At 39.9% G+C, this 14,869-nt stretch overlaps 1 protein-coding gene across 1 annotated transcript in view; it reads left to right on the top strand.

Moving 5' to 3' along the window:
• LOC107566841 (copine-8) overlaps positions 1–14,869 on the top strand; it is a 180,693-nt gene that overhangs the window by 74,899 nt on the left and 90,925 nt on the right. Inside the window, exon 2 of the mRNA XM_016252400.1 lies at positions 7,357–7,397. Within this exon, the coding sequence (XP_016107886.1) occupies positions 7,357–7,397 (41 nt within the window). The remainder of the gene's footprint in view (positions 1–7,356; positions 7,398–14,869) is intronic.

The raw sequence follows: 14,869 nt of genomic DNA, 5'->3' as shown, positions 1-14,869 counted from the left end.
TTTTTTTTTTTTTTTTTTTTTTTTTTTTTTTTCAAACAAATCTTGATGTGATAAAGTACTTTTCCCCCCTTTTTTTACTTGGCCTTGGCAAGATTGACAAAGATAACTTTTACACAAACAGGATTGGTAAGCATTTCTATTATGCATTCACATGCATGTTTATTGCCCGCTTGTCTGCTAAAATTCCATTTATATTTACAGTAAATATATTTTCAGTGTGCTAATAAGCACCAAGGGACGTTATGCTGACAGACTGATGCTGTCCATATGTATTATGATGAAAATAATCCAGAATATTCATTTAGGAAAGGCAACAGGTGAGACAGAGACAGAAGGGAAGTACATAAAACACTAAATAGAAGACCCAGACAATCCCAGGGATTTGTTCTGCTTGTCAAGGGATATACTAAGCATGTCCTCATAATGGAACGGCTGTGTATAAGCTCTAGATCAGAAAGACTTTATTTCCAGTTCCTCAGCACAATCTCTTCATCCTCTTGGAACAGAAAACCTCTGCCCTAAACTCAAGATTTTATCAGAGAGGACAGGGCAGACTTTCAGAGCCCACCACTGACACAATCATTTACCTCACAACCTGCACTAATGCACAGTTACTAAAGCCCAGATGCGGAACTTCAGATCTTCCCTGCTGCACATGCCAAGTTTACCTTGACCGTCTACCTTAATGCATCTATATTCTGCGCTGTTTATATTTCCCTCTCCACTTATAATTCTAGTTTTCAAGCCTCATTTCTAGCCTCTCTCTGAGGGGGTTTACACAACACCGTTTTCAACTAAAAGCGGAAAACTTTGTTGGCCCTCGGGATGCAACGATTATAGATTTTGTTGGTACGATTATTGTCTGAGCAATAATCACGGTTTTACGATTATGACGATTATTATGCATTTATTCATTTCACAAAATTATTAATGTATAAAATCACATGGACACTCTTTAGATAATAAAGTGTTATTTATTGCTGACTTTAGAAAGAGAAATAACACTGTAACCAATAATACAGCACAAAATAATAACAATAAAGACAAACAAAAGTCCATCTCTCCAATTGGAATTAAAAAGGTGACCTCTGCTCTGTAAACATCCATGTCAGTATTTCCATTTTGAAAATAACTATTGAAAATAGATCACAAAAGTATTTAATGTTTTCAGTTTGTACATTATTTACATTTCTTTTGGACCTGAGGCACAAAACTGGAAACAATGGTTTTTGACTCATGCATAATACTATGAAAGGGATTATAGATCAGAATCAGAATCAGAATCAGAAGAGCTTTATTACCAAGTATGTTTACACACACAAGGAATTTGACTTGACGACAGGAGCTTCCAGTGCAGAAGAAAGTACATAGGAATAACACAGTAACATAGGAATAACACAGTAGCATAGGGATAACACAGTAACATAGGAATAACACAGTAACAATGTTAATAAGTATTATTAATATAGGACAATTAACTTTATTTATCCCACAGGGGAATCTATTAATAATGAGGGGAATAAACTGAACTATCATTGTAATCAACTGTCATCCATACGTATTCATTTTAATAATTTTTATAATAATTAATATGATTTTACATGTCTATTACTTTGGTTTGTGAGATCGGAGATCGTGCTGCGCACACATACAAACATTCACGAGGACACAAACTTGTTGAGAACCCTGCCCCGTGACTTTTTAAAATAAAATAGATTAGATACTGAATTGCTACATATTCATCAGCAAGGAGAGGGTAAAATCACTGTTTAAGTAACTAAACTCACATTTTTGTAGAGAGACGCGCTGACGCAGGTTCACGCATGCACACTTCTCTCTCCCTCTCTCCTGATCAAATAATTAATTCAAGTAGCTAAATGTTATAATTAATCAATTCAAATAAATGTGATCTTACCACACTATTTCATCTGTCTGATCTGAAGTGGGCAGATTACTGAGCTAGCAAGCCGTAGCTTCCCGTCAGTCTTGCCTTCACATCGTGCATTAAAATAGTTTAAAGCCGTGTATTCGCTCTTTAGCAGCAGTTTTTATGGCAATATTTAAATGACACCCTGGTCAATCTTGGTGTACCCAAAATGGTCCCACACTATCGACTTCAGGCATTTTTCTGGTGGAAATAAAGGATCGCTGTTTGGTTCCTCTGTCATAGTTAATCTAGTGTGTGTAGTAGCCGCCGTGTCTCTGATAAGCACAGCATTTTAAGCTGGTGCACCGCTAGTGTAACTTTGTTTTCGTTTTGCGCACGTTGCAACTGTTCCATTCTGTGCAACAGAAACACTCGGTGTAGCGGAGGCTTTATGATTAATTAACTGTGACATTTTAAAGTTAATTAACAATAGTTAATTGTGAAACTGGTTAATCGCTGCATCCCTAGTAGGCCCCTATGCATTTTAACGTTTTATTTACACAAATTGTTTTGTTGGCCTGAAAATTTAAACTTTTGAAAACACATTTCAAAGTGCACATTTTTGAAAACGATACCATAATTGTCTCTGTGTAAACTACAAAAAACTGTGAAAACAGTGATGTCATGCACATGCATATTACATGTTCAGTTTATATGTGCACAGACATAAAGGGATTGTTTACAAAGTGACATCACCAACTACTGGCCTGTTTTCCATTTTAGTACATCGTTGTCATGTAAACATACACTGACACTTACAGGATACTTTTAATACCTTTAAGACTATGTTTATGTTTTATATGTTTAGAATATCTGCATATGTTACTTCACTCTATCTGGCTGATCTGTGTGAATAATTATTGTGGTGGTTGATTCTCTAGTTAACTAGGTCTTCAATGGCTGTCAGTTCCTCTTCAGGAACTCGAGCTGCGTCGAAACGCCTTGGGAACGCCGAGACCACGTTCTGAAGCATGAATGAAATCAGTCCAATAGGGAAGCGAGACGTCACGAGCGGGGTGACGTGAGCAACCAGGAAGTATAAAAGCGCATCCGGGAAGCGCACATTTTAGGTTTTGGTCTTCAGCGAGCGCGTATGTGGTGTGTGTGTGTGTGTGTGTCTTCAGCCTTCAGATCAGTCTTCCTGCTGGATGCCCCGCTTTTGCCTTCTGACCTCTTCGGCGGCACAGTAGACACTGTCGTTGAGACGTTTCAGGAGGTGAAGAAGCAGGCTGCGGCATTCCAGCGCTTCCTCCCTCGCCGTTCCCAGGACTTTGGGACTGATGAGCGGGAGCAGTCCCAGCCGTCCAGCTCCTCATATCACAAGACCCAGAAGCAGAGCGTCGTGGGCAGCGGGGCTCTCGGGCGGGGTCCTCTTAGCAGAAAGCGGATCGGTGGACCATTATTCTGTCGAAGAGGACCTCGGCCAAGCGGTCCTGACTAATTCCATCGTCAGGACTCTGAGGGCAGCCCACCCTGGGGAGGAGAGGTACACACCTCAGTATAGGGTGCCCGATCCTCCTCAAAACCCTCAGGGAGCTTTACTGATACCCCTGCCACCCCCGGTGCTTCAGGGCTCAGTGAGCTCCGATGAGCGAATTTCCCAGCTGCCGCCCGGCGACGGTACGGCATGGGAAAGCTTGTCCCCTGAATTGAGGGTGCTAGAGCAGTCAGGTCAGTTGTTCCCTGCCGGTTATCCGCTTCAGGGCACCGAAGAAAGACTGGTCGAGAGACTGGTTCCCTTAGTAGACTTTCTGATAGCGTGGAAACTTCTGTCAAATGTCTCACAATGGGTCCTGCACACTGGCGAGAGAGGTTACAGAATTCAGTTCGTTTCTCGTCCACATCGCTTAAATGGGGTCATTCCTACATTAGTAGGCCCCGAGAAGGCTCTGGCTTTGGAACAAGAAGTAGACACTCTCTTGAGGAAGGAGGCCATAGAACGTGTTCCTCCTCTCTCGAGAGAGTTAGGGTTCTACAGCCGGTACTTCATTGTTCCGAAGAAGGATGGGGGGTTGCATCCAATCATTGATCTGCGTCTTTTGAACCACGCTATCAAACGGTTTCGGTTCAAGATGCTCACTATCTGAAAGATCATGTCTCAAATCAGGTCAGAGGACTGGTTTGTCACGATAGATGTCAAGGACACATACTTTCACATATCCATCCTTCCTCAACGCAGGAAGTTCCTGAGGTTTGCTTTCGGGGGTGAAGCATACCAGTGTTGGGTTCTTCCGTTCGGCCTGCCACTCTCACCCTGCACTTTCACAAAGTGTGTGGATGCTGCCCTGGCTCCGTTGCGACGCCAGGGCATCCGCATACTGAATCACATCGACAATTGGTTGATTCTAGCTCAGTCAGAGCAGATGGCAGCTCGACTCGAGATGTCGTCCTCGCCCATATAAAAGAGCTGGGGTTACGGCTAAATGCCAAGAAATGTGTGCTTTCTCCACTACAGAGGACCACTTATCTGGCCGTGGTGTGGGATTCAACAGCGATGCAGGCACAGTTGTCCCCTGCCCGTATCAAAGCGATTCTCACAGCCGTGAGGGGAGTGAGAAAAGGCCAGTCATTCACTGTCAAACAGTTTTAGAGACTGTTGGATCTGATGGCAGTTGTGCCCAACGTGATACCTTTTGGCCTGCTGTACATGAAACCCTTGCAGTGGTGGCTCATGGCCAAGGGGTTTTCCCCGAGGAGGAACCCGCTTTGAACGATCAAGGTCACGCGGCGATGCTTACATGCCTTAGACATGTGGAAGAAACCTTAGACATGTGGAAGAAACCTTGGTTCCTGTCTCAAGGCCTGAAGTTGGGGGCTCCTTGTCGTCATGTAAGGCTAACGACGGACGCCTCCCTCCCGGGCTGGGGAGCGATCATGAGTGGCCACTCTGCCCAAGGTCAGTGGGAAGGCCATCATCTCATGTGGCACATAAACTGTCTGGAAATGCTGGCCGTGTTTCGAGCTCTAGAACACTTTTTTCCAGACCTAAGGGGACATTATGTGCCTCAGTCTCTCAACTGAGGTTGTTGAGACCATACTCCAGTCCAGAGCTCCCGCCATGAGAAAACTGTATGCCTTGGAGTGGAAGCTTTTCACTTCTTGGTGCGTACAGCAACTGCAAGACCCAGTCAACTGCCCAATTGGTACAGTTCTGGAGTTTCTACAGGAGCACTTCTCCGCAGGGTTATCTCCCTCCACTCTGAAGGTTTATGTGGCAGCCATAGCTGCTTACCATACCCTTCTGGGTGGTCAGTCATTGGGAAGACACCCATTAGTTATACGTTTCCTCCGTGGCACCCTGAGGCTGAGGCCAGTACAGCACACCAAGGTGCCCTCATGGGATCTGGCGATGGTTCTGGAGGCCTTGTGCAATGCTCCTTTCAAACCCATTGAAGATATCTCTGACAAGTTGCTCATGCTGAAGACGATCTTCTTACTCACCATATCCTCACTGAAGAGGATAGGGGATCTTCAGGCACTTGCTGTATCGTGCCTGGAGTTTGCCCCGAGCATGGTTAGGGCATTCCTTTACCCGAGACCTGGGTATGTCCCTAAGGTGCCCACTTCTCCGCCGAGTCCTGTACAGTATTACTGCAAACCTTTTGTCCTCCTCCCTTCCAGGAAGCAGGTCAGGAAAGACTCAATCTGCTTTGTCCAGTGCGAGCACTGAGCTGCCCAGTGGTGTAAGGCAGATCAGTTATTTGTTTGTTTTGGTCCGCCTAAAGAAGGGGCTCCTGCGACCAAGCAAACTATGAGTAGGTGGGTGGTCAAGACCATCACACTGGCCTACAAGTCCTCTGACCTCCAGTCACCCGTCGGGGAGCGCACTCGACTGTGAGTATGTCGGCTTCCAAGGCTTTATCAGTGGTTGTGGCCCTTCAATACATTTGTGCTGTGGCAGGCTGGTCCTCTCCACACACATTTGTCCAATTCTACAGTTTGGACCTGACATCCACTCCAGGGTCCCAGGTTCTCTCGTCTTGATATGCTCACCAGATACACACTTGACAGGGACTTGCTCATATGGCGCAGTGGGTATACTCGTTCCAAAAGCGTTTAGACGCAGCTCCAGTTCCTGAAGGGGAACGTCTCCAGGTTACGTATATGTAACCATGGTTCCCTGAAGGGAACAAGACGCTGCATCTTTCTGCCATACTCCCTGCCTCCCTTCAGGCGCTCACTTCCACAGAAGCTAACATGTGAATTTGCAGGATGCACTTTTATACTTCCTGGTTACTCACGTCACCCCGCTCGTGACGTCTCGCTTCTCTATTAGACTGATTTCATTCATGCTTCAAAAAGTGGTCTCGCCGGGGCGTTTTGACGCAGCGTCTCGTTCCCTTCGAGAAACCATGGCTACACACGTAACCTGGAGACGTTTTCGTTAGTGTGTCATAATTAGCTTGTGTAGGCCAAGACACATCTTCTATTTGCTATTAAAGTAACTCTGGAGACGAGACTGTGGGCAAGTGTAACAGAAGGGCAATTGTAATGTGTTAATTTATTTTAGTATTTCTTTAATCATGAACAAGCTATTGTGATGACACTTGTTCAGCATGTGATTAATGTTACATTTTAGCAAACAACCTACAGATAAATATCAATTCAAATTAAAAAGGTAATGAAACTTAGGATAGCTGAAGAAAAATGCTAATACTTGCATCCAAAAAAAAATCTACTTTTATATTTCAAAACACTGTTGTACTGAGCAGGCTAACACTTTGAACACAGGATTTTATCTTGGCATTACAGCTAAGATATATACCCAACCCTTTAAAACATATCACAGTAATAAATAAAACAATTTATTTAATAATTAATATTAGTAAATATTTTTGCCTGCTTTTGATACTAATAATTTTAGCTCTCATGAACAGCATTTGTTAAGTAAAAGACACAAGTGTAACAGTGAGCTGCATGTTAGGCTTTATATGTGTAAAATCAAGGAATAAGCTGAACTGCTGGGAAATAAAATCAATTAATCAATCAATAGAAAATTTAAAAGAACAGTATTTATTTGAAATGGACTGTCTTTACTATATTAGAACATTTAAAATGTCTTAACTCTCACTTTTTTTCAACAATGCATCCTTGCTGAATAAAACTTTTAAGTGAGATACAACTGGTTAATATATATATAATTATTTGCATATAATTTCATATTACAGAGTATGTTCAATAGTATGATTTAGTCTTTCTCATTTTTCCACATACAAATATTTCTTATGAAAATGTAGCAGGTATATTAGTATGTGTTTTATGAAGGAGAATGTAAAAAATGTTTCAGTTACCTAAATCCTTTACTCCTTTTGTGCCAACACCAACAGAACACACACACACACACACAGATAGAGAGAGAGAGAGAGATGTCTGTCTGTCATATAGTTTTCATGCATATTTATTACTCTTTGTTTCATTTCTTTTTACAGAAATCTGCTTGACATGGACACATTTTCCAAATCAGATCCAAGTAAGAATGTCTTTTTTTCTCCTTTGTTGGTCAAATGCATACTGCACCATGAAATATTCTTATCAAACTTTGAAAATTATTTCTCATGCCATGGTTTATTATGACCTTGTGTATGGCAGTACAATCAACTGCTTTCAGCCTTGTTAAGAGGGGACTTTCTTCACTGTCTGAAAGCTTACACAATCACATGACTCATTGCTTCTGTTTGCGTTCTCGCACTGATTGTGTGAAGTAAAGCCTCCAAGCTTCAGATTTGAATGTGGCATGGGCCTCAGATATAGACACACCGTGGGGACGGCCTGCTTATTGTAATATTTGCCTCCAACTCCACAAAAGTAATTTTGAGGAGAAAATATAAATGTCACACATTTGGCCTTGGATATCAGAGTAATCTAAATTCAAAAGTACAGATGAGGAGAGCCTCTCATTAGTTCACACCCACTCTCACCCTCACTCATTTATTCACTCACTCACTCACCCACCCATTCATTCACTCACTCTCAACCTCACTCATTTATTCACCCACTCACTCACCCACCCACTCATTCACTCTCACCCTCACCCATTTATTCACTCACTCACCCACCCACCCATTCATTCACTCTCACCCTCACTCATGTATTCACTCACTCATCCACCCACCCACCAATTAATTCACTCTCACTATCACTCATTTATTCACTCACTCACTCACTCACTCACTCATTTATTCACTCACTCACTCACCCACCCACCCACCAATTCATTCACTCTCACCCTCACTCATTGAATCACTCACTCACTCACTCACCCACCCATTTATTCACTCTCACCCTCACTCATTGAATCACTCACTCACTCACTCACCCACCCATTTATTCACTCTCACCCTCACTCATTGAATCACTCACTCACTCACTCACTTACTCACCCACCCATTCATTCACTCTCACCCTCACTCATTGAATCACTCACTCACTCGTTTATACTCTCACTCACATTCATTTACTTGTTTATACACTCATTCATTTACACTTCAATCATTTGATCTTAAAATACAATAATAATTTCCTTCTCATTAATTCACTCATTATTCAGGATTTGCATTCATTGATTTGTTCATTCAATTTATTCATTCATTCACTCACTCACTAACATACTCACTCACACATTCATAAATTTTGTCACTAGCTTATTGACTTATTTACATTTCCAGTCATGAACTGTTTCTCAGTCACCCATTCATTCACTCTCACCCTCACTCATTCCAATCCAAGTGGATGCTGCACACTGGTGGTGGTTGAGGAGAGACCCCCCATATGATTGTAAAGCGCTTTGGGTGTACAACAATACACAATAAAGCGCTATGTAAATGCATCATTAATTAATTCATTCATTCATATTCATTCACTCACTCACTCACCCATTCATTCACTCTCACCCTCACTAATTTATTCATTCATTCCCTCACTCACTCACTCACTCACCCATTCATTCACTCTCACTCATTGAATCACTCACTCACTAGTTTATACTCTTGCTCACATTCATTTACTTGTTTATACACTCATTCATTTACACTTCAATCATTTGATCTTAAAATACAATAAGTTCCATCTCATTAATTCACTCCTTATTCAGGATTTGCATTCATTGATTTGTCTGTTCAATTTATTCATAGATTCACTCACTTACTCACTCACTCACTCACTCACTAACATACTCACTCATGCATTCATTAATTAAGTCACTAGCATATTGACTTACTTAAATTTCCAGTCATGACCTGTTTCTCAGTCACCCATTCATTCACTCTCACCCTCACTCATTTATTCACTCACTCTGTCAAAGGCCCACTAGAGGTACCATCTAGAGTTCTTCAAACAATGAATGGAGGACACTGAATGCCAGCTTTTCTTTTTATTTAGTTTTTCCCAAGCCAATAAAGTGCAGAGTGCTCACAGGTGCAAAACATAGAAAAAATTCCATAGGGGAAAATCCCTTAAGGGTACCAAGAAAAATCCTACTTCAAAGTACAAAAACAAACAAACAACCTTGGTTCAGGTATAACGATGATTCAATCAGAGTACTCCTCGATAGCTACTGCACCCCAGCTAAAGACTTCCTGACTGCTTCATTACGTGATAATTTATACACTTGGGTTCAACCATTTCCCAGAAGCCGTAATACCACATGACAATAATATGAAGTATTAACACATAAAAGGATTAAACATCGAATAACACTATTTCCTTCAATACACCAAATATCAATAGCACAATATACCATAACTTCAATTTAGCAATAATTATAGAAAGTCAAATACAAAAACTCATAAAAGTTTCCACCCCTTTCCACTCATACTTTGTATCTCCCACTCCCCATGATGCAACACAGCAAAGGTATAAAAAGGCTGAAAAAAGTCCTTTCAGGTCTTTTACTCAGTTCAAGATGGCCACCACTATGTATGCTGATCCAGGTAATAGCCAACAGTTTATAAGACAGACTTAAATGCGTGCATCATCCATCTCTCCACCTTGCTGACACATCAAGGTAAATAAAGAGTTTTAAAACCCAAGTATGCGTTTATGTCTTAATGCAAAAAAGGGCTAGGCAGAGGGAACAGAGGGCAGCTCTGTGACTCACTCACTCACCCACCCGTTCATTCACTCTCACCCTCACTCATAGAATCAATCACTCACTCACTAGTTTATGCTCTTGCTACATTCATTTACTTGTTTATACACATTCATTTACACTTCATTTGATCTTAAAGTACAATAATAATTTCCTTCTCATTAATTCACTCATTATTCAGGATTTTCATTTACTGATTTGTTCATTCAATTTATTAATTCACTCACTCACTCATGCATTCATTAATTTATTCACTAGCATATTGACTTAACTTTCCTGTCATGAGCTGTTTCTCAGTCAGTCACTCTGACACATTTATACACTGACTTTTATTCACACTTAGTCACTCAATTATTCACTTACCTACTTAATCAGTCATTATTGTACTTGCTTATAAACTCACCTATTCATTCACTCCCTCACTCATTCATCCACTTGTCTAAACTCTCATTCACTCACCCATTCAGTCACCCTTTGATTCATTCACTTGCTCAAGATTCATTTATACACTTATTTGTCTTACTCATTGACCTTCTCACATTCATTCACTCAACACGTTTCACTTGTTTATTCAATTTATATATTAATTAAATTTACTTGACTGTTTCATTGACACATTAATTACCCAACATCTGCTTACATTCATTCATTCCTCAATTATTCCCTTTATCTCTCAAACATTTGCAAACATTTTCTTTTTTTTAATGTTTAGTCATATATTAATTCACTCATTCACCCACTCATTTTCTACATTCTTGCATACTTTATTATACTTTATTACTATATTCATTCAAATTTGACACCAAATCTTGGAAAATACTCTAGATTTATTGATCAGGTGTGTGTATTTGCAAACAGGAATCAGACAGAATTCTGAGTCACTGGAAGAACTCTGATGTCGAGAACAATGAGCGCTGAAAGTCTTTAATGTTTTCTTTTGTGCTGTGTATGTGTGACAGTAGTGAACAGGAACCGGTACAATGAACAGCTCTGCTTTTAATCACTCTGCTATTATTGTCATTATCTGTATTGATTTCCGTACTTCTGTTGCTTGTTCTTGTCTTACTGCTTCATTTATTTCTTGCCTGCTTTATCTTTTCTTTCAGATTGTTTGTCCACTTTTCCACCTGTTTTGCTTTCATGCATTGCAGTAGCTATGCGTGAGTTTTTGTAAGTGTCTTTTTATTTTCATATTGTCATTTGTTTACTGGTCCTCTGATCAGCTGGGCTAAACAGATGTCAGCTCTTTCTGGGCCACAGTCAGGGTCCTTGCATTCATGCAAGTGGGCACTAGTGCTGAGCCCCCATCTTAATTATGCTGAGTACTTTTGGCCCAGTCTCTTAGTGTTACCATTATCCTTATGACAAACATAGAAAAATGTACATGCACTCAGTTATTTAAAAAAAACAAAAACAAAACATTTTGCCACTGTCTGTTGCAAGTTTCAGTAGTTCAGCCTTAGGCTTCATGTTTTTGCATTGCACACACATTTTGTAGCTATCTTATCTCTATCCACAGCTTTTCACCATATGTTTATTAACTTTTAACAATAACCTTTGTAATTTACAAAAACATTTACAGACAATGAAACCACATGTATGAAAAAAAACATAATCTGGGAGGCCTTATAAATGTGTTAAGATTCAATTTTTAACATAATGAATCATTCGTCTTACTGTATATTTCATCTTAAATATATTTCATAATGTATACACATACACTAAAAGAGTAAGAAAGGGTGCAGCTGTGAGGTTTCTCTGCATAAAAATGCAGACATGCTTATTCCTCGAGCATGCGGTCACCGATTTAGAATACTCCAAATTCATTAACATAAGAACAAAGTTAAGAACAAATTCATGTGTGTGAAGTTCTGTACGAATAATCCACATAATTATTAGTGAATAAGACCCATTGTGTTTTATTGCTAAACTGGGACACCAATTTACACCCTATTTGTGGAAAGTGCCTACAGCTGTTCATCTCACTGATCATTCAGCCAGTGAAATCTGCTGGAAGGTTTATACATAAATCATAAGAGTTAGTCAGGTTAACATTGTCTTTCAAAAATACATAAATAATATGTCTGGTTTGCAAGATTCCAGTAAATCAAGTCCACAATAATGTGTGATTTGGGTGGCCGCACACCTGCGCCTTTCATGGAGTATTATTCTGCAGTGATGCTTTTCTCCACAGATACGAGCTGCCTCCTCTAAATAACATGACACTGAATACATGCCAATTGCCTTAGCAATAAACAGCACAAAGCCATTTCATATTTATAGTCCCCCACCATTATATTTTCCAGTTCAGACTGTCAGCCTCTCGCACACAGTCTTCTGGAAATCATATTGCTCCCGAAGGTGCATTTGTGAAAACTACCTATTCAGCGGCCATCATTTGGATGATTTATACAAATATGTTTATGAACCACAGTGAAATATAATCGCACAGCTATTATCATTCATATCCAGCTACATGAACTTAAATCTGGAATTAAAATGCGCCTTAGCAACTGAATTAACTCTGAATGGATATCTGGAGAGAGTTCAGGGTGGAAAGCACCTGGAAGCCACTCTGAATTGAGCAAAGAAATTATCACTTGAACCAAATGTGAGCTTTAATTGAGGGATTGCATTGCATTTATTCACTCACTCACTCACCCACCCATTCATTCACTCACTCTCAACCTCACTCATTTATTCACCCACTCACTCACCCACCCACTCATTCACTCTCACCCTCACCCATTTATTCACTCACTCACCCACCCACCCATTCATTCACTCTCACCCTCACTCATTGAATCACTCACTCACTCACTCACTTACTCACCCACCCATTCATTCACTCTCACCCTCACTCATTGAATCACTCACTCACTCACTCACCCACCCATTTATTCACTCTCACCCTCACTCATTGAATCACTCACTCACTCGTTTATACTCTCACTCACATTCATTTACTTGTTTATACACTCATTCATTTACACTTCAATCATTTGATCTTAAAATACAATAATAATTTCCTTCTCATTAATTCACTCATTATTCAGGATTTGCATTCATTGATTTGTTCATTCAATTTATTCATTCATTCACTCACTCACTAACATACTCACTCACACATTCATAAATTTTGTCACTAGCTTATTGACTTATTTACATTTCCAGTCATGAACTGTTTCTCAGTCACCCATTCATTCACTCTCACCCTCACTCATTCCAATCCAAGTGGATGCTGCACACTGGTGGTGGTTGAGGAGAGACCCCCCATATGATTGTAAAGCGCTTTGGGTGTACAACAATACACAATAAAGCGCTATGTAAATGCATCATTAATTAATTCATTCATTCATATTCATTCACTCACTCACTCACCCATTCATTCACTCTCACCCTCACTAATTTATTCATTCATTCCCTCACTCACTCACTCACTCACCCATTCATTCACTCTCACTCATTGAATCACTCACTCACTAGTTTATACTCTTGCTCACATTCATTTACTTGTTTATACACTCATTCATTTACACTTCAATCATTTGATCTTAAAATACAATAAGTTCCATCTCATTAATTCACTCCTTATTCAGGATTTGCATTCATTGATTTGTCTGTTCAATTTATTCATTCATTCACTCACTCACTCACTCACTCACTCACTCACTAACATACTCACTCATGCATTCATTAATTAAGTCACTAGCATATTGACTTACTTAGTCATGACCTCATGACCTGTTTCTCAGTCACCCATTCATTCACTCTCACCCTCACTCATTTATTCACTCACTCTGTCAAAGGCCCACTAGAGGTACCATCTAGAGTTCTTCAAACAATGAATGGAGGACACTGAATGCCAGCTTTTCTTTTTATTTAGTTTTTCCCAAGCCAATAAAGTGCAGAGTGCTCACAGGTGCAAAACATAGAAAAAATTCCATAGAAACAAACAACCTTGGTTCAGGTTTAACAATGATTCAATCAGAGGACTCCTCAATAGCTACTGCACTCACTGCACCCCAGCTAAAGACTCCCCGACTGCTTCATTACATGAGAATTTATACACTTGGGTTCAACCATTTCCCAGAAGCCGTAATACCACATGACAATAATATGAAGTATTAACACATAAAAGAATTAAACATCGAAATAACACTATTTCCTTCAATACACCAAATCTCAATAGCACAATATACCATAACTTCAATTTAGCAATAATTATAGAAAGTCAAATACAAAAACTCATAAAAGTTTCCACCCCTTTCCACTCATACTTTGTATCTCCCACTCCCCATGATGCAACACAGCAAAGGTATAAAAAGGCTGAAAAAAGTCCTTTCAGGTCTTTTACTCAGTTCAAGATGGCCACCACTATGTATGCTGATCCAGGTAATAGCCAACAGTTTATAAGACAGACTTAAATGCGTGCATCATCCATCTCTCCACCTTGCTGACACATCAAGGTAAATAAAGAGTTTTAAAACCCAAGTATGCGTTTATGTCTTAATGCAAAAAAGGGCTAGGCAGAGGGAACAGAGGGCAGCTCTGTGACTCACTCACTCACCCACCCGTTCATTCACTCTCACCCTCACTCATAGAATCAATCACTCACTCACTAGTTTATACTCTTGCTACATTCATTTACTTGTTTATACACATTCATTTACACTTCATTTGATCTTAAAGTACAATAATAATTTCCTTCTCATTAATTCACTCATTATTCAGGATTTTCATTTACTGATTTGTTCATTCAATTTATTAATTCACTCACTCACTCATGCATTCATTAATTTATTCACTAGCATATTGACTTAACTTTCCTGTCATGAGCTGTTTCTCAGTCAGTC

The sequence above is a fragment of the Sinocyclocheilus grahami genome, unplaced genomic scaffold, assembly GCF_001515645.1.
Source record: "Sinocyclocheilus grahami isolate Dianchi unplaced genomic scaffold, SAMN03320097.WGS_v1.1 scaffold1104.1, whole genome shotgun sequence".
Lineage (NCBI taxonomy): Eukaryota > Metazoa > Chordata > Actinopteri > Cypriniformes > Cyprinidae > Sinocyclocheilus > Sinocyclocheilus grahami.
This window is presented reverse-complemented; position numbering and strand designations above follow the sequence as displayed.